The sequence below is a fragment of the Branchiostoma lanceolatum genome, chromosome 7 (genome assembly GCF_035083965.1).
Source record: "Branchiostoma lanceolatum isolate klBraLanc5 chromosome 7, klBraLanc5.hap2, whole genome shotgun sequence".
NCBI classification, from domain to species: Eukaryota; Metazoa; Chordata; class Leptocardii; order Amphioxiformes; family Branchiostomatidae; genus Branchiostoma; species Branchiostoma lanceolatum.
This window is the reverse complement of record NC_089728.1, coordinates 6952048-6978611: the sequence shown is the minus strand read 5'-3', so window position 1 is coordinate 6978611 and position 26564 is coordinate 6952048. Positions and strand designations below refer to the sequence as shown.

Here is a 26564-nt window from a genome sequence, read left to right as displayed (position 1 = left end):
GACTTCCTGCACAGTTGCTCAATGGAGCTGTTGAGGATATCACCTGACATTACATGTTCTTTCTAGTATTTCTTTCAAAAACTTAAAAGAAAAAGCTACAGCTATGATTTCTTAAAGGTACACAAACATAATGCCAACTAATATATTCCAAGAAAAGAACACTGTTCACATGAAAAAACACAAGATATTTGTAAAAATACAAACCTTTATTTCTTTTCAAAGCAATCTAACACTCTTAGCACTAAATAAATCAGGCACTGGTACATCATATTATATATATTACGTCACTCAACTAGCAACAACAGTTTGTCATGGACCCAACAAAGTACTGACTAAAGATATTGAAACTCAACCCTAAGAATATTGCATTTTGTAACAAGTTACTGCTGTATAGCTTTGCATTCTATAGTGCAGACATAGGTCTTTACAATAATGACATTTTGCAATAAAGCATGAGTTAACAACAATCGTAACAAGTTTAAAGAAGCGTATGTACAAAGACTGTGACCATTCCTCAGATTGCGTGCATGTCTTGTTGTGGAACTGTACATCAGTGATGACTACCACGCTGCCTTCACTCTAACTTGTTAATCTTTAAATGCTGAATTACAGAGTCTTTACAATTATGACACCATTATGACGCATTAAGTTAACAAAAATTGGTGCTTGCGACAAGTTTTGAGATTAGCATTTGTACAAAGATTGTGACCATTCCCTAGCTTGGGTGCGTGTGTGTCTTGTTGTGGAGCTGTACATCAGTGATGACTACCACATTGCCTCCACTCACAACCCTGTCTGACTGCTGGCTTGATTATCTTTAAATGCTGACTTGCAAGAGTCTTTATAATTATCATGTAATGAGGCACTCAGTTAACAAAAACTGAAGCTTGCAACAAGATTTAAGATTAGCATTTGTACAAAGACTGTACCCATTCCCCAGATTGCCTGCGTGCATGTGTGTCATTTTGCGGAATCTTACATCAGTGATGACTACCATGCTGCCTCCTGCAGTCTACCACAGACAGATGCCTGCCATTTACATGTTATGAAATCACAGCGACAAGCTTGGCTGACCCGCTCTGACGGTGTCACATTCCTTGGGTTGTCCCCAAGTCGCGACAGAGCTGCGCTCTGCTGCCAGGTCCTCTACATTTCACATTCTAGTCTGCAGGATTACTCTGCTGGTTAGTGTACGGCAGACGGAAGGGGCTACAGTTACTGTAAGAGGGGAACTGTTTGCAGGGTTTTGATTTTTAAGAGAGAGCAAGGGGTTTTCGTTGCAGTTTTAAGTTTGTGGTTGAAACAAGGTGGTAGGCGGGCAAGAGATGGAACTAAAGCCTTCGCTGCGGTTTAAATTCAAAACACTGCGAACATTTCCCCTTTTAGTTTTACAGTACCCATGGCATGAAAACTGCTGCGCTATGCCCATAGGCACTGGAACAGTATTTAGACTCTGAATCTATAGAAAAAGGACCGAAGCAGAGGACACTGTGTCATTGCATGACAGTTTTCTGTGCTTGTCATTTTTCTAAAGACAAATTCGATGCTCTGACTGACGCACACAATATTTTTATCAAAATCTACATAGCTTTTCAATTGCTATTTACATTATGATATATACACAGGATATAGACTTACTTCTGCTTGCTCCCACTGTCACTTATACACTTATATACTGGGTAACATCAACTCTCATAATTCTGACAGGTTACAGGTGCTTGTATGTATTAATTTGATACACATGTATATGCTTCAATATCTGATGATGCAAATGGCATGTACATGCTAGTACATTACTAGATGATAAACTAGAGGGAAAATTCTTGCAAGAATAAACCTCAAAGACTTCAGAATAAGATGTTGAAGAGAAATGTTGTTTGTAGTATCAATAATAATGACTTGAAAGCTTTTTTTTACAGTCTTCCATCTCAAGCATTTAATGTAATGTTGCACAGCGTCTTGTGTGTTGCACTTTTATTGGATAAACGTCCTAGTTTCTTCGCCCTGCTGTCATCAATATGACATTGTATGTAAGCATGTTGTGGACATGGCTGACATCAATTTAAGTCATGGCTTCTGGAAAACAACTTTCTGCACGTTGGGAAGGTTTTGTGTGAGCAACTTTTACACTTCTTTTCAGCTTTACGGTAAAGATTTTCCAAAAGATGGTGGCTTGGTTATCTCTGTTTCTTACAGTAAACATTGCTTCTTGAATGCAACTCCGAACGCTGTCCTCTGAAAAATGGTTTTGTGTGAACCACTTTTCAGCTTTACGGACTTTCAGAAAGGTGGTAGGATTTTGATATCCCCATTTCTTATGTATAAGCTTTGCATGCACATACAAGATGGGAAGAAATGATAAAGATGGTTTTGTGTGAACCACTTCTAAAAAAATTTTCAGCTTTGCGGTAAAGATTTTCAAAAAGGTGGTAGCTTTGCATGGATATCTCTGTTTCTTATATATAAGCATTGCGTGCACATACGAGATGGGAAGAGACGATAGCTCACTCGACAGTCTAAACAGAATGCTCCTGGAACGTGTACTTGGAGGACACACACGTAAACCACATCTTTCACAGTCTAAGTGTACTAACGACGCCACATGCCACACATACTTGCACTTATCAACTACCAAATGGGAGGCCCAGACAGCACATGATTTGTTTCCCAATTAAAGTCTGTCCGGAACGGTTGGCATTTTGCTGAGCTGGGACAGTAAGAGCTGAGGCTGACACAATTTTTGAGTGATCTTAAAAGTCATAACTTTGACATTGTTGAGCTGATATTTAGAGCTGAGGCTGACACAATTCTTGGAGTGATCTTACAGTTGCTGGACAACATTTTACCTACTTCTGGAGGAAAAAATATTATTTGTTTTCATTATAAGTAATATCTTTGACTTTAAACTGGTATTCAGACTTAGAGTTGAGTCTGACACAATTTTTGAATGTCATGTCAATATTTTGTCTACTTCTGGAGGAGAGAAGAATCAGAATTTGTTTCCATCTAATAATAACTAATATCTTTGACTTTGTTGAGCTGGTATTTAGAGCTGAGGCAGGCAACATTTTTTTTAATGATCTTACAGTTACAGGACAAGTCAACAGTTTGTCTAATTCTGGACAAGTCAACATCTTGTCGAATTCTAGAGAAAACAACAACAATCAGAACTTGTTTTCATCGATCTAATGTCATTAGACTATTGTACAGTTAACCTAATACTTGTGCCAAAAGTTGCAACAAAGCCAGACGTGTACTGTAGAAACATTATTGATTCTAGCGTCATGAGCTAATCCAACTGTTACATGTGGGACTTCAACATGTCTGGGTTTGCATACGATGTAAATTCTGGCATTAAATTCCTGGACTTTTCCGATATTGGACAATTCAAGGCCTGCATGACACACTCCTCTAGTTCTATAAATCATATAGACTAAAAGAGAGCTAAATTTTTGCATGTTTGACAAGGCGGCAGTTTTCATTACTTTATTTCACAATAATATACGTAGTATGCTTATCATTTTATAATAAATACATGTACCTGTCCTGAAATTAGCAACTTTTCCCTTTTACTGTACAATTTAGCTGATTGCAGAAGTCACAGTATATGACCAAGGTGAGAGGTGCCTGATAACCTCCTTGCTGATACATATAGTATTCATAACAAAAAGGCATGAAGGAAGCAAGGAATACCACAAAATCGCCATATCAACTACATGTGCCATAACATTTGTCCTTAGTAAGTAACTGTCAAAGTTTACCACAAAAACTAGAGGGTAGCCGTCTGTCACATTGTGTGGGGAGACCACAAATATTCCGGCGACAAATTGAAGTGGATTTTTGCAATTCCTTGTGGTCTTGGGATCAAGGATACGCCACCACAAATTGCGCATGCAAGGGAAGTCTGTCTCGGGCCCCTGTGGCTGCCAGAACACTTAAGTATCCAGGTGGTGGTGACGAAGGGTTGTCAGAGGCCCGATTTACACACGCACGGTTTTCTGAGTTGACTTGGAGCCGCTGAGTAGACTCAAAGTCAACGCAAACATGAGTATGTAAAGCGGGCCAGAGTCTACATCGGGTTCTACACAATACTCGGCTGTCAATCAAATGAACAGTTGAACCAATGAGAGAGCAGATGAGCACTGCTCAAATTTTTATTTTATATTTTCTTATTTTTTTCATCTGTGTTTTGACTGAGGCGGACAATGGGATTGTTCTAATAGCTGATGCTATGCTAGAGTTGGAGTGAACCATAATTTTTTGAGCTCATTCGGTGAGGTGCTCATCATCTTCATCATCAAATTCTCAATTCTTTGACTAAACAGCAAGAATCTTTGGATTTTATATTTTTGTTTTCAAAGTGTTTTGACTGATGCGGAATGGGAATCATTCCATTTGCTCTGACAGATGATACGCTAGAGTAGAACCCTTTTGAGCTATAGAAGCAAGTTTTTGGTTTGAGGTGCCGACTTTCTCCAATTGTTTGGATGAACAGAATGGCTTTTTTCTGTACCAGTCAAAGCTAGAGTTTTACACTGAGGAACAGTTTGGTCGCACTGCGGTTAACCACTACAGATCCTGAAGCTTTTCCCTACACGTATACATTCTGACACCGTGACAGGGGCTGACAACTTCTGAAATACACCAGGCTCAAGTCAGGGTCTAGCTTGAACAAGTGACATTTCTGACTTCTATTGACAACTTGTCTTGGTCTAAAATCAGAGACAGCACCAAAGCGAACATCCAAGACACGCCAATCAACCCGATCAACATCGCACAGGCAGGGCGGAATCGCAATGAAGGCTAGTCAATTTCCCTTCGACACTTTTGAATGAAAGAAATATCGCTCCAATTTGTGCCGAAGAGGAATGTCTACATCTCCCGTTATTAACTAAATATTAACTAAATATGACCAGTGGCAGGAAGCAAAGTGCTTTTGGCATCCTCCCATACACCTTGTTTTGGGCGCGAACACACACTAGCCTGCTTCATCGTTAGGACTTAATCCCACATAACGCACTAGCGAATAAATAACTGGTCCTGACAGTTACAGGGGATTAGGAGGCACATGGTGTTCCACTTGACCATGACCTTGTTTCACCCAGGCTGGAACTAATTTAGCCCCGCTCCAGAAGTGTGTACATGTACGTTTGTACTATGTATAAAACAAGGTTCCAACATCTGTATGTAATGTCAGCCTCAGGCGTAAGTAATCATATGCTATATATAAACTATAAGTTGTCAATTGTCTTTCACTGTTGCGTAGTACAGCTTTATAAAGCTTTATATCTCTGCATCTATAGTTTACTGTAAATCCATTATGTCTTATGTAACTTCTTAGTTTATAGCTGGAACATGCAACAGTGGAGGGTAAGGTATAGCCACTTTCACAGAACATGACATTGATGAAGCTATGAGCTAGCTGTGCATCAGAAGTAGGCATCACACATGTGTTGTTCAGTCGCTAATAGGGCTTTGGAATCCATAGCAGCTATAGATAGTCTCAAACTACGACAACGTCGTAAATACCTTATCACCACATCCCATCAGTACGACGTACCCTTGAACCGAGTTTAAGGACAAGACTTAAGAATCCCTGCACAGACAGACGGAGGGAGGTTGGTGTTTAAAGTGAACTGTCTCAGCAAGAAGGTTAAAGCTAAAGCCGTCTCAACCTTTATCTTTCCCGCCCAGAGACGGTCAACTATTCTCCTGAAAGCCGTTCTTCTTCTTTACGAGCAGATGGCCCCGACACTTTCCTGGCAACTGAGGACTTGACCCTGGCCTTACATGACCCCACAAGGGATGTACCATGTGGGCTAAGAGGGGAGGACATGTATGTTGTCATTGTTGTTGTCATTCGGTGGGGATTTCTCCAGACTGACAAAATAGGCATCAAAGAAAATCAGCCGTATGTTTTTCAAGGTCAACTGATTGTGAAATACACCTCTGAAACTGGAAAACTATTGTCATGATTTATTTGAGTTCACAAGTCTTGGATTGTGAGATAACTGCTTAACAAACAAAAGTACATTGATTATACACATATATATTTTTTTGCTTATTTTGTTGCAACATTTTGACCATACAGACTAAGTCTCATAGCATTCCTAATATATTCTTAGGTGGAAGCAGCAACAATGATAATGTACATAACAATATCACATTACAATTCACAATAATCATTGTCTTCTCCAATCAACCTTCAACCTGCCAAGGTAGTCGTTTGGCACCCATTTTGTATTGGTTATGGGGTTAGGTAACAGGAAGAAGGTTACTCCTGTAGGACACAATATCACATTATTCACAATTGTCTGGTTTGATAACTTTCAGCTTGCTAAGGTAGCCGTTTGTATTTTGTATTGATTATGGGTTGTGGCTGTTATGTGGTCACCTTCTGGCTTCATGTACTATGTTGGCTAAGGAAAACCATTGCTGAACAAGTATAGTGTCATTGTCACTCTGTGAAGGAGGATTTATCTGACAAATTTACGTTGAAGAAAATCAGCAACATATGTTTTCCAAGTTTGACTAGTATGTATGTTGTACAGCTCTCAAGGAAAAGTGTTGTCATATCAAATCTGCATTCACAAGTTTTGGATTGTCAGGATGATAATACTGTAAATGCATTTAAGTTCATATGGTTTTAATTTCGTGGGAGAAAATGGAATGTTTGCGGTAATTTTAAGTTTGCATTTGACACAATAGTAGACAAGGCAAAAAGTTTCAAAGTTGTTTGTGGCGAAGAGCTTACCGCAAAATAATAAAACAACTGAGAACACTTCTGCATTTACAGTATATCATTCACATAATTCCTGAATTTTTAAAATTCTATAAATGTAATACTTGAGGAATCTGTCCGAACTTGTGGCTGATGCGTGGTCACCTTGTGACTGTTTGTATTTTGTATTCGTTGTGGGGTTAGGTAGGAATCTGTCCCGAGTTGTTGCTGTTGTGTGGTCACCTTGTGGCCTCTCCCACCAGCTGGACCGCAAAGCTCCCCTTCAGGTCACTCTGGATGACCAGCATGGACTCGTACTTCCCCGGCTGGGTCGGTTTGAAGTAGACGGGAAGCTGGACGTAGTACTTGCCCCTGCAAGTCAAGGATAAAGGCATTAGCTTAATCAAACGCAGTTAAACTTGTATTTACATTCTACACATCCGGAAAGCCTCGTAAATTGTGGTCTATTGGTTACAGGGTTTCAGCCTTCATTCACCTGGGCTTGAAATACTGTATAGGCTAGGGGGAAATGTTTGCGGTGGTTTTTTGTTCGCAGTTTTTGCGGTGACCTTTAAACCGTGGATCTTAAAACCACTGCAAACGTTTCCCCTTTGAGTTAAAGTTTAACAGTAAAACACTGCATGGCAGGTTTAACCGCAAACTTAAAACCAACTTGGAAGTTAGAAATAAAACTTCAGATTCAAGCTCTGAAGAGAGACAGTGACAGAGGTTTACAACTACATGTAGGTTTACTGACATTCTACTTTATCTATGTTATGCACTCCAATGTTTTTTCTGTGCTCCTAAATTTTCAGGTTAGCTGCACCCGAGTGCACCTACTCCCAAAAAAGGAATTTGTGTTCATTAACAATCTCCATGATGTAGCTTTTTCTGTATAACTTGTAATAACAACTGTTGCTGCAAAATTGCATTTTTGTACATCAAAATGACCTGAAGTGGGACAACAATGTTTATCAGAGCCAAGATCAGTAGCCAACTTCTGCTCCTATAGCTACTGCCAGTGTTTTCAATCTAAGTAACAGTAAGTTCATGGGACTTAAATGTCACCAATCGTTTATAAGACGACAAGACCCACCGACACTGCACGACGCCTTAGTGAGGCCAAACTGGAGCACAACAGAATTACCAGCCAACAAGATCTCACATCGCACCTGCAGGATTATTCTCTTGGTCAGCATTACATAAGACATCACAAACCCTGCCAATGTCTTCTGAACAGCTAAGTATTTGGGACACAAGTGCCGTATTAATCGTATATAAGATAAGACCCACTGACACTGAATGGCACCTGAGTGAGGCCAAACTGTAGCATATTACATGTACAATTACCATGATCTCATATAATCACACCTGCAGGATTATTCTCTTGGACAGCATTACATAAGATATCACAAACCCTGCCACTGTCTTCTGAATAGCTAAGTATTTGAGACAGAAGTGTCGTATTAATCGTATATAAGACAAGACCCGCTGACACTACATGGCACCTTAGTGAGGCCAAACTGTAGCACAACACATGTACAATTACCATCTCATATAATCACACCTGCAGGATATTGCTCTTGGACAACATTCCATAAGATATCACAAACCCTGCCGATGCCTTCTAAACAGCTAAGTATTTGAGACATGAATGTCACCAATCGTATATGAGACAAGACCCACTGACACTGCACAACGCCTTAGTAAGGCCAAACTGGAGCACAACACATGTACAATTATTCTCATATAATCACACCTGCAGGGTAATGTTCTTGGACAGCATTATATAAGATATCACAAACCCTGCCAACATCTGGCATTTTCAATCTTCTCCCTGCTGCCTAACCCATAACCAAAATACAAATCTGTTGCCAAACAGCTAGCTTACAAGGCTGATGGTTAACCTACATTGGTACCGGTTGCCTGATCTGCTAAACTTGAGTTCCTACTAGTCAAACCTGGATTCAGCGATCACTCAAGGGACTGAGGAAAAATGGTTGCTGAGGACAGGTGGTTGCTGAGGATAGGGTGGGGTTAACTATGTTAAAATGGACAGGACTGCTTTAATATGGCCTGTGACGGTGGTTGCCTGCGCCAGGTGGTTGCCCAACCAGCTTTGACTGTTGTAGCCTAATTCTCATTGTCAAGCAGTACAGTCAGCAAGTAAGAAACTAAGGTTGACACAGCATACTTTTTTCTGGTTCACCTGTCATATAACAATGTCTCACTAGAGTCCATTCCAAGTCACCGCAAGGGTTGTTATTGAAAAAAAGTTTACAAAGTGCTTACTAACATGCTAAATATCATAAAGATCCATCCACAACCTCTTGAGCCATGCTGTTTACAAACAAACAAACAGACGCCAAAAACATAAACTTCTTGGCGAAGCTAAAAATTGCTGTTTATCTCCTGATGCTTCTTCTGGTAGGACAGTAGAGAAGTTGTTACTAACAGAGCAGCCATCAGGCTTCTAGCTTTATTGGTTTTGGCAACTTCAGAGTTAGCCTTTGTACCTCCTTCCTGAAACTGCGCTGGTGCAAATTTTCCTCCTCTTATCTTGTAGAAACAGACGGAGTCGTTATGCGAAGCCCAGCTGTGAAGCGCCAGGAAAAAACCCTCAACCCCGGCAGCCGACACTTTCCTCTCGTTAGGCCGAGGAAAACGAATGTTGTGTTTCCGATTTTGGTCCTAACAACATTTGGGAAGGTACTGAATGATTAGGTACTGTTTTCTAAATTTTGCCTGAAGTGATTCAACAAGTACACTTTAACAGCATAAAACTGAAATGCATGAGGACACTGATATTGTCAACATCATATTGAATCTGATTATACAGATATACATTGTACAAGCAGATTCAAGGATATTAATCAACCAAACAAAGAAGTACAATGTTTCCTCGCATTCTTGCATCAATTGTTCAAAGCCTTTTAAAATCTGTAAACAGAGTGTGAAATACAGGAAGTCTGTTTTGAATTTCATCAGACAAATTTCCGATTGAAAATTTTATGTTTTTATGTCCCTTCCCAGGGGTCGACCTTCCCTCAAAAGGCTTAAGGGTCAGCAGGTTTTTGCCAGGGTCAGTCAGGTAACTGGATACAAAACCTTTCTTCCCAGGCCTTAGGGAATCACTGTCATCTTTGGAATGAAACGGAAGGATTGTGCTAAATAATTCATCAAACTCCCTCCCTGTGCGCAGGGTGGCTGGCTGCAGACAGACAAGTTTTCCAGGCCCAATTTCAAACGGATCAAAGCCGGTGAGCGAGACCAATACATTACCGACCGTCTGGGGAGGCAAGCCTCCTGAATGTCAACTTGACATCGTAGCCATAATACACTCAACCCTGCCTAAGATGCAATGTGTCAACTGTACCTTGATCAAGCGCAAATTCTCATGTCTGCGTCTTATGATAATGACGGAATATTTGATGTTTCGTGTGAACTTGAAATGTATCTTAATGTATGAGTAATTTGAAAGTTGCTGGAACTAAAACATAGTTCAGCCACAAGACTGCCAGGTTTTATGTTTTCATTCATTCAAGACCACTTTGGGGACTGATAAAATCTGTGGTCACTATAGACAGGATTCTGATGCTTGTGTCAGTGGGGAAAATTATCAATTGGACCACCAAAAAGTGGTCACATTGGCCAGGTGGTCCTTATGTAGAGGTTTACAGCTTTGACTATACATCAAATAACGTATGCAACTCAGACACCCACACAATCTTAATGTTAATGTCAACATTAAGCTGATTCAGAAATAAAAGGAAAATTCTTTAATGAGAATCCTGAAATGGAAAAGGTACAGACAAGACAAAATCTAGCTTATGACACAGTTCAGGAAACGTGTCACTAGAGTTAGAAAGGCCTCATTTGCAAGCAAATACAGCATTTTTCACTCAATCTCCCTCCCCATGCAAAAATGGATTCTTCCAAAATCACCCCTGTGCAAATATGGAATGTTCCAAAATAACTTCTGCCCAATAATGCCCAACTATTTCACTCCATTTCCTTCCCCATGCATAAATGGACTGTTCCAAAACCACCCCTGTGCAAAAATGAGACCTTCTAAAATAACATGCTCAAAAATACCTAGCTATTAGGCAAAGTCACTCTAGTCCAAAATAGAGTTTTTCCAATAACTTGGCGTTGTCAACTATCACAGAGACTCCTAGTGGACGATGAAAAAATTGCATGCTAAATTTATAAGAACTTGACATATTTATCTATACTGATGGTGACCATCTTCTTTTCCCCTCAAAAAGTCATTGGGAGTGAAATTTGTGGATCTTTTTATGTTATCAAAATTTCACTTAAAGGCATTCAGTATAAAACGTTAGAGTTTTCGTCGTCAGAATATTCAAACAGTTACACACAAAAAATACAGTCAAACCTGTACAAGTGTCCACCTCTACATACATACACAAGGATCACCTGGCCAATGTGACCACATTTTGGTGTCCCTTAGATAAGTTTTCCCATGGACGCAAGCACTAAGAGTCCACCTGTCCATATTTTATTGGTCAGAGTAGTCTTTTTTGGCAGTTTTGACTGTAACTTTATTGGTTTTCATCATTTTCAGACATATACAATACCTTAAGAATATCATCTCATTAATGACAGAGATTCCAACAAACTTCTTTATCACTCAGATCCCACCAGCAGACGGAGCCTTCCTCCCTGCATCAGCATTCCACAGGCACGTACACTCTACTAATGGCATCAGCGCTGGCAATCACTCAATACCCTTGAACATGACATGTCCGCTAGTAACCTTGTCAAAACTAGGTCAAGGACAGTACGTCTGAATAAACTATTCCGGTACTGTCGTCATCTCAGTCAGAGGCCCCTTCTGGTTGATATTTCCTCCCAGACATTACAAGTCATACTTATAGATTTGTGTCTGTGAATAAAATCTATACATGGTGCCACCTTTAATACGATATAATGATAATTACTTTATTGCAAATTTGTGCTCAAGGAGTACTTGTAAGCAGAGCAAAACAATTATAAAGAAGAATGAAGGACATAGATAAATTAAAGTTAAGATAACAGCTATTCTAAATATATTTCTATTAAAGCTATTTGAAGGGTTTGACTTCTTTTCTGGGTGTAATGGAAGATGAATTGTCCAATACCCGATCAATAGACAGACGTCCAAAAACTAGGACAATGAACAAGGTCATGTTCAGACGTTTCAGCCCTTAAAAGGCCCTTAGAGCTGGAGACTGTAAAATTCTTTATTTTCGCAGGGGGTAAATTGTTTTGCAGTAGGAGTAGAAAGGCGGTTTTTGCTGTGTTTCAACTTAACCTTGCAGTTGAAATGATATTGTAACACAAGAACACATTCAAATTTGCGGTGTCGTGATTTCGCAGTGAAAAGGCACGGCGAAAACAAAGCTGTTGCAAATATTTTATGATTTACAGTATTACATGGTCCGGACCAAATCATTCATTACCCGATTACTGCCCCGTTACCAGCAGTATTGATCTGAAGTGTGTCTGTCTGGGTCTGCTCTGTATTGCAGGGCTGGAAATACTGGATGCATGACATTGTGCACTTTTGAAAGTTTTGTGCACCCAAAACTGTAGTTGTTTTTTTTTTTACTGTGGGTGAACCGGTGCACCGAGATATTTGTCAACATACAGTATAATTGCAAACTAGTATACAGCATATTCTTGACATTCAAGTGTCAGAAAAAAATAATAACACCTTTGTTGTAAGTATAGAATTTCAGATTCAAGCTCTGGAGAGAGGCAGTCAAGTTTGTAACCACATTTTGCTGACAATTTACTTTACCGGTATTTCATGTTTATGTGCACCCAAATTTGTTTCTGAATTTTTTGGTTACTAGTAGTAGGTGCACCAGAGTACTATTCAGCGCGAACTTAAAACAACCCCGATACATTTTGCCCACCTATGACTGTAGCGTTACTATTGTTTCAAACGCAAACTTAAAACTACGGCGAACACTCCATTTTCTCCCTACGGCGAAATAAAAACCACGTAAACTTAAATGCATTTACAGTACCTATTCCCACAAATGACATTTTGAGCCCTGCAAATGAAGTCTGCTGATGGTGGTATTCTTCTAGGTCTTCCAGACAGACATGTTAATTAGTATTCAGTACAGGCTGTTAGGGCATCTTCGCCAGACAGTCATCAAATATCCAACGGTTAGAAAGATTGCCGGACATGCCAAGAGTTAGGAAGGATCGACAGCTACTGTAAAATTTATGAATTCAGCAGAAGAAGCAAAAAGTAGGTTTTCACGTTTTTTAAATTTCGTTGTTGAAATAGTTCTGTAGTACAGCAGTTAGTAAAACACTGGAAAAGCATCGTTTGGTTGACATGAATTTGCAGTGGAGAGGTCGCCGCGAAATTAAACCATGCAGACATTTCAAGATTAACAATCTAACGTATACATAGTGCGATCATCTACTAGTTTTGATTAAAAAAACACCAAATGGGAAGCAATTTTAAGGTTATATGGTATTAAAACATCTATGTTTGGATTTAAAACACATTTTCAAAATGCGAGGACACAAAACTTTGTCCATAGCAAACTCAATTTGTATTGGTGACAACAGACTTCATGCTAACACAGAAAGCCATGCAACATGGTTTCAACATATGTAGCCAATGCACACTCGGTGTAAGAAAGTCCTCTATAATATTATATCGAACATCATTTCTGATACAAATTTTCATGTTCTACTAGTATATACATGTAGATTGAATCACTCAGATAGAACAGTGCAGTGTTTAGTCCAAACTTCTTATAGTACTGAGAATTATTTGGTAATATTACAAGCAAAGGCGTTGATATTAGTCATGATGTTAAGTACTGCTCAAAAACTTGCCATACATTGCACCCGTTAAAATTTTACACAGCAAAGTTTGATTGATTTGATTTTGCCAACTGATAATCATTTTTTTTTAAATATCCACTTTGACCCCCTTGGAAAAAGCAATAATGGACCGGCCCATCTCTTTTTATCATCTCAGCTCGGCGGACATGAAAACATGCTCGTATATCAGATGTTACGAGTTGGCAGAGGTACAGAAACCAGGGAAACACATAAAAATGAGACGTCTGCCCTCCAAAAGTGCAAAACTCACGAAACATGATCAGAATATTCAATTCCATGTACAGACAAAACTGCCCAAGAAAACCATGCAGGGGGCCCATAGAATCTTGCACTATAGACAGGATTTCTAATGCTTGTGTCAATGGTAAAGATTATCTATTGAGGGACCCCCAAAAAAGTGGTCACATTGGCCAGATGGTCCTTATGTAGAGGTGGTCACTTATACTGGTTTCACTGTATTAGTGTTCAGCACTACTCTCATTCACAAAACAGAATCACAAAACAACTTCTTTCATGATGAAAAAAGGATTATTCCAGAAATAGAAAGTATGTGAATAGGGGTCTTGGCAATAAAGAAGGTTGCAGAAATTCCTCATAAAAGGTGGACATCCTAGAAATGGTAAAATCCCACCATTCCTTCCGTAAGAATTCATATTTCATTTACCAGTTTCATTTCTAGCAGCAGTTCTTTCTCTGGCAGGACTTTGAAAAGTTAAAGAACAATGCTAGCTACTTTCTTTAGAAACTGCCCAAATGTGCTTTATGTATTTCATACACATCAATTGATCGCAACAAACTGATAACTTGCATGAATGTAACATTTGCCATGTTATCATGTGAGGGATTCCACCAATCCTTGTATCTTATTCTCTGATAAGTTTGATAACAATTATATTATAGCTACGTGTTTTCTTTAGAAACTACCCACCCAAATGTGCTCTATGTACATTCAAAATCCCAACAAACTCATAACTTGCAACAAATTGATCATTCGCAACAAACCGAATTCGCAATGTAACATTTGCCACGTTATCACCCTCAGTCTGAGGGATTCCTCCAGACCTTTATATCTCGGCCCACCTCGTAATTAGTCTGCTAGGAAAGGATTGTTCATCTAAGGGAGCAGCGTCTAGACACATAAATGTCTGGCTCCCGAGTACATCAAACCAGATAGCCGAGGAGACTCTCTTTCTGATCTACCATAAAACGATAAGAGTTACTCGGAGGATGGTTTATTTTACAGAGAGATGGAAATCGAATCCCCTTTTCTGGACTGACTGCGGCGGCTGGGGACTGTGTACATTGCCATGTTATCTGCTCTAGACAGCAAAAGGTTGCGGGTGTCCCTATCTACAAATGTATGTTTCTCAGACACAACGTAATGGTATCCATAGGAACTGTCTACTGCAAAGGCATTGAAGTTAGCAGTGATTGAATTTACAAAGTAGGGATAAAATGGAGCATTTGGAGTGGTTTTTAGTTCATGGTTGGAACAACATGGTAGCTAGGGAGGTAAAAGACAGAACAAGCATTTTTGCGGTGAAGAGGTTACCGTGAAAACCGCAAACATCATGATCAAACTACCACAGACTTACATGCATCTACAGTATCTCTTAACCAGAGGCTTTAGACGGTATGTCAGACGGGAGAATTGGGTACTTGGTTGGGTTGGATTGATGAGGACGTTTGTATGTCAAACCTATCAGAACTGTTTCAGTAGCAATTTACATGTCTGAAACTATAATGGCTTTCTAGAGAGCTTCATCACGCATGATTGTAGAGCACTGACATACTTGTAACTGAGCAAATGTGGTGCATTTGGCTGATGAACAGCACAACTGCACAATTCAACATTCTTTGAGCTCAAATATGCAATCAGTCAAGTTATCTGGGATGATATGACCTGATTTCATGATGAGACCAGATATTTTGCTCATTTCGGGTTTTCCAAATCTGAGTTTGGATTACAAAGCAGAATTCAAGGTTGATACTAAAATTAATAGATGAGTCACAGGTATACAAAAGGAGAGGTATGTTAATACATTATTTGGCTCAGAGCTTTCAATCCCCATAGGTGGGCAATATATAGACAAGATTCTTGATGCTTGGGTCACTGGGAAAAACAATCAAAGGGTCCTTATACAGAGATGGTCTCTAGTTGAGGTCAGACTGTACGGTCTACTTAATGAATGAAACATAGGGTCTGGAGGAAGTTGCAATGTTGACGTCCCTTGCTATTCTAAAGAAGATGGTCACTGATGGAGTCTAACTTCAGGGACTGGCATATCTGGCCAGAACAACAGAAACAAACAAACTCAACACAACACTCTGCTGTATATACCCTGAATTATGTATATAATTATGATATCGTTTTTAATGCGAGCTGACTTGTAAATACATACCCAAATAAAACTGTCCAGTCTGCCATGCAGTATTATCATCAATAAAGTTTTAAAGTTTCAAGAAACTTGGACATGTTCATATACATTATGTACATAAATGTACCAGTATAATGACATTGCTTATAACTCACCCCTTTCAGTTTGAACAATTTCAACTGAAGTATCATATTAGTGTACAATAAGTAAAATGTAGATGGAAATGGGTACCTACTTCAGTGTGTACTTGTGGTGGTTGACTTTGAACGGAGACCGTGGGCTCACAAACTTCACCTGCAAGGGTAAAGAAAATGGTATAAAAAGTAAATCTTGAAGTTTCCAAACCCTTGTTGCAAAGTAAGCAGGACAATTGTACATATCAACAAAAAGATTTTCCTTTTTATTATATTTGACAACCAAAAAAAGAAAAATTCAATAATGCATCTAATCATGATGAATATAAAGATCTTATCAAAAGAAAAAGACATGTCTTTACCAAGTTTCATCTTCATCTGACTTTTACATGATAGCTCAAAATGCACAAACAAAACCTGATTTATTGTAACCTTCAATGCCTGGGCCAAACAGGACTAAAAATGGAAGAGAATCCTACAAATCCAACAAGGTTACAGATGTCCGTACAGAATGTATTCTAGACTAACAACATCATCATCATCATCTATAGACCTATATCAGCCAGGACCAAGCTAGTACATATTTCACTCCACCTAGCCCACAAGCATTACAACTGGTATCTTTAACTAAAGTGTTGGAAAAAGTCAAACTTCTGCAATGTACTCAGCCTCTTGGTTTCCATAGGAGGACAGATGAAACTATTTTCTGTCTACTCAATGATGTGAAGACAATAACTATTAGGTTACTTACAGAGACAGGGGTAGCACTGTCGTTCTTGATGAGCACTTTCTCCGTACTTGACTGGTCCACCACGGTGACGGGGAACACATATCTGTCACATGGGACCACCAGGCCAGTCTTTGCATTGTCAGATCCACCGGTCCTGGTCGAGGTGCAGATCAAAATTTCCAATTATTTTCAAACCAAGATTCTATATACTACATGTACAGTAAATGGGGAAAGATTCCTGTGGATTTTTTTCATTTCTTTTTATTGAATTTTCAGACAGCTGGGTGGCCCATTCAATTTTGACAAATTGATTTTCAATGGTGACCAGACTACAAAGCAGTAAAATCATAAGTATAACAAATGAAATAAGACAAAACTTATGACAAAACTGTAACATCATTTCATGGTAGGGAGCAAATTGAGTGTCGTTTCAGTTATAGCAGAAGCACCCTTTAAAAGAATAGAATAGAATAAACTACAAATAATTACAAAGATATATTAGATAATGTTTGACCGTATTCAATTTTTAGGGGAATACTTCAAGGCAATGTACTAGTTAGGCAAAAATGGTAGAGTCACATTGCTTTCTCTGCTTATCACTCTGCATATGGGAAAGAGTCCGAAATGAACATAGACCACTACCAGTGGACTAGCCCCTGCTGTAGTGCCTGCATGGCTATGTGGCCAAAGGGCTCTAGGAACAGAGATAGGCACTGCCTAAAGTATACACCATGTATGATGTGAGAAGGACTTTACCTAACTAACTTTTGAGAAAATGTACAGCACACCCATACTGGCCCAGCCAGACTTTTTGATTTTGTCTGCTGCTTAATGTGCAAATCCAGACCAAGCCTTAGACCTCATGATGAACCTAATGTAGGTGCCAATATGGGTGACTGAACCATGCAGATAACAGTGTCTTCTGGGCAGGACTTCTAATACTCGCAGGCAGCCCGAATCTAATTACCCGGGAGCGGAACAGACAAAGCGAGATTAGCCAATCTATCACGCTGCCCATGAGAAGCTATCCACTAGAACTGTACCGCCTCCAGACACAAAGTCTGAATCGATTTCCTGGGAAGCTTGACTGTGTCGGAAGAAAGGTAATTCACTAAGTATTTCCACCTTCACCTTCCACCTTTTTTCCAAAATGTAAGCATCTTGCTTTTTTTGGCTCATTTTGTTTTCTTCGTACTTTCGCATTAGATTTGGAGTTTGCTGAGGATGGCATCCAAAACATTTACTTACCGTGGCCTAAGTAAGGAAAAGACCACCTTCTGTTCAATATGATATCAGTAAACTTTTTCCACAATCAATGCACATGGAGTCTTTGAAGCACACAGAGAAGCAAAAGCAGTAAATTCATATAATTGTATACCTTGCAGTGGTGGTAGATAGGTAAGGAAAAGATCGAATGTTGCGCAATATGCTGATAAAAAACTTTTCCAACACTTCTACACATGTAGTCTGTTGCAAGAAAAGCACAAGAAGTACAATTATGTAATTGTATACCTTGCAGTAGTGGTAGAAAGGTTGTTTCCAGAGATCTTCCTGGACCTTTGCTGGTTCCTGGGAAGACTATCATCTGCCGAGTCAACGCTTTCCTTACCCTGTTGGAACGTATGACTGGTGTAAGTCTATATGTTGAGATGTGGACAAGACTCAAGGGTGGTATTCAGATTTATCCCATTACACAAAATGAAATACTGTTAAAGCAGATTGAAATGTTTGTGGGGATTTAATTTCGCGGTAGGGAGAAAATGGCGGTTTTGGGTTCACGTTCGAAACAGTAGTGGTGCTACAGTCACACAATGGAACGGCTTTTTGCGGTGATTTTAAATTCGCGGCAAAGAGTTAACCACGACAACCGAAAATCGTGACCATTTCTGCATTTACAGTAAATGTTGCTGAAGACTACAAGCAATAGAATCTTGTGATGGCATGACATTTCATCTTGCAATGTTAACATTTATACCATCTATACAACAAGCCCTTTGTAATAGCCAGAGATGTCTAAAGCTGCCATGCATCAGCAGATCAGCACTTGCTGCCCACAGATAATTGATTGATGTATCAAGCAGTATTGGTGTCACATACTGAAAATAATCACAAATGTACTCTGAATCAAAGTTAAACTGCAAGTGCCAACACAAAAATTGGACTAACCCAAATTTTCTTACCGTGTCTCATGTTCTATCTGCGTAACATGACGTCACAGAGGCAGTGGATTGCTCATTCCTTGACAAGGACTGGAGCCGATCAGTTGAAAATTTGGGTAAGTCCAATTTTCGTGTTGGCAATTGCAGTTCAACCTTGATTCAGAATGACTTCTACCAACACAGATGAACTTTCAAGTGAATCATAAAAGTTATTTAAAAGTTAAAATTGGACTAAATTTTCGACTGATCAGCTACAGTCGAAAATTTAGTCCAATTTATTGTGTTGCCGTTTACAGTTTAAACTCCATTCAGATTGACTTCTACCAACACAGATGAACTTTTAAGTGATTATTTCAAAGTTACCTGGGCTATCAGTTGGATCCTAGTCGTGTGTGCAGGACCTCCAGACATCCCTCTCAGCTCTGTCTGTTTAGGGGTAGCAAAGATAACAGTCCACATCCCCGAGGCAAAAATTGACTCGACGTAAAAATCATAATCATGAGGAATTGCGCCTGCAGTCTTTAAGCAAAGCAATGCAACTTCTTTTTTTGAAAGATAACAGCCACTGCTTATAACAGGCTAAATAATAATTGATTAAATGTCATCTGTTTTTGGGTATGCTTTGCGTAGTTCACTTTGATGACTCAAAAACTATGAAACAACTTTCTACCTTCCATAAATCGCTACAAGTTACTAAAAGCAATGGTAAACATACTTATTGAAGAGGTAAATCCAAGCTCTATGAAACGTTATTGTTTGTAAAAAAGATCCACAAAATGTATCTACTTCCACTTTACCACTTCATCTTGTTATTTATATTTCCATACATTTCTGATAGAATAATGCTAGAATACATGTAGGTCATTCATTTTCCCTACTGATGTCATCACCCTGAAGGAAGGTAGTACCTGAAGGTCCCAGAACTGTGAGTAGCTGCCGACCTCCCTTGGAATGAAGGTCACAGGAATCTGCAAAAGAAAATAGACACAAACCTTTACAAGTGACCACCTCTACATAAGGTCCACCTTGTCATTGTGACCACTTTTTGGTGGTCCCTTAGATAGTTTTTCCCACTGACACAAGCATTAAGAATCTATATGACTGGTTTATTCATTGAATCTCTTCGCAGCCCAAAAGGGCTGAATTGCGGAATTCATTACATAGGGTTGGATCTCTTTATACACACAATAAAATACTAATACAACAATTAAATCTAACAGCACGTTAAAATCGACACTACACTGTATTCATAAAAAGTCCATTACATCTTATTGTTCATGAGTTTTACAATATACGGAAGGGAACTGCTAGCGTATCTCTTTGTGTGAGCAGTTTCTTTCCGAATTCTATGCATAGGTCTATAGTGACAACCTGTCCACATGGACCAGATTGTATTGGTACTAATTCCAGTGTGGATCAAAGCTATCAGTCTGGTCTTATGCAACATGTACTTATCATACATAACTGTGTATTACACTTTAAGGCAGTTATGTGAACAAACAAACAAAAAAGACACATGTAGGCTGACCTGTATTCTCTCTGTTCCACCAAGGGTTCCACTGATGCGGGCGAACCGGAACACGGTGTACGTGGCACGGAAGATGTCATTTGTGTCATCCACACCCTGGGTTTGGAACAAGCACAACAGGCATTAAAAGCACTGGTAAAACAACTATATATTGACACTTCAACTGAACACAGTTTCTAAGATATACAACCCTATTTTTTTTCTCTACTGACGTTTACGCAGCAGCTCTGCTGCCTTTAAAGTGGTCTTTTTCTCCCAACTCCCATGGATGTCTCAAAAGCTCACCCACCATCAAGTAAAATTTGCCAAGCATTGCTGTTGAGCCAAGCAGAAAATAGTTTTATACGTCCTCCTATGTACATCATGAAGCAGAGTCCATTGCAGAAATATGACTTATTTTTAGAGATACCAGAATAGAATATGTACTAGCTTCGTCCCGACTGATACAGGTCAATAGACAGGTAGAGATCTTTTTCATCATGAAAGTTTACATTGGCCTGATGAACACTGCAGAGCCACTGACGAAATGTCGGCAGATTACAAAAAAGTAACCAACCTTAACGTAAGCTGGCGCAAACGATGTCAACTCCCACTTCATCTCCTTCTCCGAGCCATTTCTGAAGTCCAGACAACTTTCTGTATAAAAAAAAATATGATGACAACGCAAGTTAACTTGACAGTAAGAAAAGCAATGCTGTAATACATATGAATATAAACCTTTACTTAAAGCTCAGAATTCTGTTGGACAAGTTTCTTTTACTAGAAAGGATATCCTATGCCTGCAGTCCTACTACAACATGCTATCTTATGAAATGTTCTTGTTCCATCGAACTAGAAGTACAATGTATATTGCTTGAGAAGAAGTGTTATACTTTTCGGTAATTGTGGTTTTGTTATGGGTGGCTTTATACTATAGCTAAGCACATCGGGTCATCCCTACTGTATCTTTCCTATAACTGTGTTGGGTTCTTTTACATGCAATTTGTTTGATGCTTTCAGAGGATTTTATACCTGCAGTTTCCCCCTTTCTGGTTGGAGGGAACTTCAGCACCTTAGATGCTACAGACACCTCAGCAGTTGGAGATTTCTCCTTGTGTAGGCCAGCAGCTGGGGTAACGTTAGGTGTGGCGTCCTGATTAACAAGCGGCTGTAACTGGGCTGACGTAAAGGTAGACTTCTCCAGTGCCAGGTCTTCCCGGATCTGTATTTTCACAGCCTAGAACAAAAAAGTTTTTGTTAAAAAAAATCTTCTTTTGGTAACCTCCCATCCTCAAAGGAAAGCAAAATTCAAAAGCCTACTATGCTAAGCTAAATATACCCCAAAGTCAAGTTTTCACCAGTATCACATCAGGCCATCATACTTTACGGTTCTCCATGTCATTTGAAAATCGTGACATAAGTGACTTGATCCAATCAAAGACTAGACACAATTGGCCACTTACATGTATGTCGCAATTTTAAAACTGCTTGGGTTGATGTGGTACAGATGAGAACTTATATATGGTATATGTAGCAAAATATGATAAGCTTCCGAATTTTGACTTCTGCTTTCCTTTGGGCATTCCTAATGGATCAAGTCTCAAAACACCCACTCAACATCTTCCTAGACAATCCTATATTTTCAACTCTTTTCTTTAAAATCAAAGATATACAGTCAAACCTGTACAAGTGTCCACATCTGCATGAGGACCACCTGACCACTTTTTGGTGGTCCCTTAGATAATTTTACCCAATGACACAAGCATTAGGAATCCTGTCGTTAGTGACCACTTGTCCACAAAGACCAGATTCTATGAGTCCCTTGGGTTGTCTTCTTGGGTTAGTTTGACCAGCAGAGAACTATAACTATGAATAGAACATACCTTCTGTCCATTGTCACAGTGTATGAAGAGGTTGCCCCTCCAGGGAAAGATGTCCGCCTTGCCTTGTGTGGCTGGGTTAGGACTCACTAGGATCACCTGATGGCTCCTGCAGGAATCAAACAGCAATAATGTTAGTCATTTAAGTTTGAGGGGATCTAATTTCGTGGTAGGGGATAAAAGGAGGGATTCAAGAAGTTAAAGGTTTACGATGATGGTACCACAAACACAAGGATAAGTTTTCAGCATCTCAGAAAGAACCAATAGTCACACATTAAGAACTAAAATTTCTCACCAAGGACGTTCGTAATATCACCAAAATGCTTTAGTGCAACAAAATTAAACACCAAAGATTAAATACCACAAACATAAGTTTTCGGAACCTCAGACAGAGCCAATAGGTGTCAGCACCAAGGACATGTCTGTAAACACTAGAATGCTTAGCACAATAAAAGAGTCAAATACCAAAGAGATAGTGGTAACACAAACAGAAAGATGTTTTCAGCACCGCAAATAGAACCAATAGTCACAAAGGTAGAATAGCTATGATTTCAGCTATTTTAGCTATAAACTCCAAAATACAGTTTAACTACACTATTAACACCAGAGATAAAGGACCACAAATAGAAGTACACGTTTTCAACCCTCAGACAGAACACAGAACAGTGAAGGATTCAGCACCAAGGACATACGTAGAAACACTAAAATGCTTTCGCACAACAAACTACAGTTTTACACACCACGGAGATGATGTACCACAAAAAGAAGGAAAAGTTTTCGCACCTCAGAACGAACAGTCACACAGGTAGGACAACTAATATTTCAGCACCAAGGACATAACTATGAACACCAAAAGGCTTAGCACAACAGAAAAAAAGTTTAATTTCACCATTAACACCAGATATAAAGTACCAGAAATACAAGGACAACTTTTCAGCACCTCAAACAGAACCAAAAGTCACACAGAGTAACTAAGGTTTCAATACCAAGGACATTCCTATAAAATGAGTACCATGGACAAAGCCTTTACTTTAAGACATTGAATAGTTTCATCAGGCTGGTAAACCAAAGTTCTTTGCACAGTACCTAGTTTTATTCATCTAGCTGACATTTCAGTTAGGTAAATTTCAAGATTTACAAATGGAACCGGAGACCCTTAAGACTACAGTCAAACCTGTATTAGCGGTCACCTTTGCAGAGCGGCCACCTGCCCATAGTGGTCACTTTTTGTCGGTCCCTTGGATTTTTCCCATTGACATAAGCATTAAGAATTAGGCTATAGCGGCCACCTGTCCAACGCGGTCGCGGCCAGACGATTTTCAGTCCCGCGAGTACAGTAACACTGTCGGTAACGGTCACGGCGCGCCGGTAGAAGCCGCATCGCCACCGCACGCCGGGTTCAAAATCTTCATTTTTTCACGCAGTTATCAAATTTATGTGGACTCAACTGGATAGGATGATAATAAAGAAAACCAGAATGTTTTATCTTTATTAGAAAATCCATGGTTTGACGCGAAGTCAGTATAATTTTCTTCACATGGCTTGCGTTTGTACATCGTAGCAAAATTGACAATTTCTGTGCATTTCGACTGGACAAATATTACGGCAGCTTTTTGGAAAATACAACCCGCACATGTAGCTGATGCGGTAAGTTCGGGAAATGTTTGAATGCCGGCCCAATATCCGTTTTCCCCGGTGCTCAAAGTCAAAACGTGTTTCACGCGATTTGCAAAATGGCACTGATTATGTCAGCAGCACAAAGGTCAACGGAAGACATCACTGTTTCGGAGGTATAATGCGCTAAATTTATTTTGCTACAAAGTATCACTGAGGATAATTACTTTACCAAAAGCTTCAAAAGAAATATGAATAACATTGATATGATGTAAAATTTGGGCTATTGCAATTTTCTGAAAAGGAAAAAGCCATCAAAAGAGCGACCTTCTTCTGAGTACCCTATTAGCATAATGGTAAAAGCTGATAATGACAAGCGGGAAGCGAAACAACAACAGACTGAGGAAAACTTTCGCCACGATTTTATGTTTCAAAACGGTCGAAAACGAACAGTAAGTGGCAACTGAGCAACATGTATTTTGTTCTTAACTAACTAGGTGGCATTTTGCTGCGAAGGACTTTGTTTCATATGATTAAAACTCGTTGGTGACGCGTGTGCCTGCAGCGAAGAAGTCGCGAAGGATCAAGAGTAGAGTATCATGTATGGCGATGCTGGTCTGTACAGACACGAAGACCGAGCAAGCCATGGATTTTGGAGTTGGCAGATACAATAATTCTTTTTTCAAGCCCATAATAGAAGTAAAAGAACAACAATCGACTTTCTAAAATGTGACTTACCTATGTAATGTTTACATGTGTACTGTACGGTGAATAAATGTATCTCAGTGGGTACTGAAAATATGTGTCACTCGTGGTCAAATAATCGACATTTTCTCCATAGCGGCCACCTGTCCTTAGCGGCCAGTTTTGGCCAGTCCCTTGAGTGACCGCTATAGACAGGTTTGACTGTACTTTTCAACTGATTCATAAATCATACATACTGCAAATTCCGTTTTGGTTTTGTCGATAGTATTCCTTTAAGTTTTAGATACAAAATCACTACTGTTGGGCCGATAATGGAACAGTAGCAGTCAAGGACATTACAACTTAAACATTTTTAGTTACCTTGCATCTACTTTACCATGCTGGGGTGTAACTGTCAAACAATGGCCGGGCCAGGACAGCTCAAAACTGCAGGATTAAAAGTAAACATAGAAAAAATGTCACTAAAATTCTACATCACTTTGTAAGACCTCCTTTCCACTAGTGGCCATTGCTGAGCAACTAAAATCGGCTTTGTGTGACCCTTGATTTTATACTTAGAATGTAATGCATGATGTAAAAGGGTGATTTAAAAGACAAGAAAACACGAAAAATGTTTTAATTAAAAAATGCATTCTATGTCTGAAATTCATTAAAAAATTTCAAATATTTAGTCCTCTAGTGGAAAGGGGGTGTCAGATATAAAATGTAACAACTACATTGTATGAGAGGTCGTATATCAGAAGTACTAAAAGAGAACATACCTCATGACTCTATCTGTATGGTTAAGGACCTGGACTTGTGCTGCATCCAAGTCTCCACCTAGAAAAAGAAGTTTAAGCATTACTTCGTCTTTACTACAGTGCAGACATGCAAAAGTTCGTTGTACAAGGGAAAATGATGGTTTCACAGTGTTTGAAGTCCGCGATTGAAAAAATTCTGTACGACAGTGGAATTTAAAAAAACACATTCCTGATGTTATAATTTTGCAGAAAAAGGTCCCCACAAAAAACGTAAAAATAAAATCACCGCAAACATGTCAAGATCTACAGTACTAACCTGCTCCAGGGGCCAGCAGCATCAGCTGTTCTGGCTGCACGCTCCACGACTTGGAGGAGAGCGCTGTCTGGTCTGCTTCATCTCTCTTAGGTTTGTCATTTACAAATGCTTTTGTGATGGGCGTACCCTTAACTGGTGGGGAACTGCAAAGATAAGAAAATAAGTGCTTTAGAAAAAGCTGTTGTTTGCCACGCATGGAATTGTTTATTTAACAGCATGAGAAAATCGTATTTACTCAAAGACAAGAGCTTCACAATCATGGCGCATGCAGTTCTGTAAACTGTTCTCTATGGCCAGCTAAATCCTTTGGCATATTATTCAGTCCATTTGACCAATTTCCACTATTTTTCCAGCAACCTTTGGAGTATGCTAGAGACTACAAATTTGTGACAAAACGGCACTGATTGCCTTATTCAGATCATGAACACTTGAAAGCACACAAAAATCAAACAGCCTACCACTGTACAAACTGTACTGTACTGAGAACACCACACAGTTTCATTTGCCCTTAGGAGCAGCGTAAAAAAAAACATTCAAGAGACTTCACAAGTTTGGCCTGTACATGACATCCAACTTTTTTACACCTATAGAATAACAGCTTGGCAGAATGTTTACCTCCAATTTAGCACAATTGCCTACAAGGACACAAGATTACAGTACTCAAGGCACGGAATGCTTTTTCTGTCACCTGCAAAATTGTAGGACATAAGAATTTTACCTCCAATTTGGTCCAATTAACTCCAAGGACGCAAGATCATGACAGTGATTATTCTGCGCCAAACGTATTTGCAATAATTTGCGATA

The 26564-nt window shown here is 39.3% G+C and overlaps 1 protein-coding gene across 1 annotated transcript in view; it reads right to left on the bottom strand.

Moving 5' to 3' along the window:
• Positions 1–187: 187 nt before the first annotated feature.
• The window catches only part of LOC136438922 (centrosomal protein of 192 kDa-like), a 51878-nt gene continuing 25501 nt past the window's right edge, over positions 188–26564 (bottom strand). Inside the window, exons 30-42 of the mRNA XM_066433955.1 lie at positions 25761–25903; positions 25466–25523; positions 25065–25130; positions 22389–22494; positions 21538–21742; positions 21083–21162; positions 20527–20622; positions 19907–19966; positions 19362–19424; positions 18352–18449; positions 16861–16993; positions 16211–16269; positions 188–7093 (exon numbers count right to left, since the gene is read on the bottom strand). Coding sequence (XP_066290052.1) covers positions 6961–7093; positions 16211–16269; positions 16861–16993; positions 18352–18449; positions 19362–19424; positions 19907–19966; positions 20527–20622; positions 21083–21162; positions 21538–21742; positions 22389–22494; positions 25065–25130; positions 25466–25523; positions 25761–25903 — 1300 coding nt within the window. The 3' untranslated portion in view covers positions 188–6960. The remainder of the gene's footprint in view (positions 7094–16210; positions 16270–16860; positions 16994–18351; positions 18450–19361; positions 19425–19906; positions 19967–20526; positions 20623–21082; positions 21163–21537; positions 21743–22388; positions 22495–25064; positions 25131–25465; positions 25524–25760; positions 25904–26564) is intronic.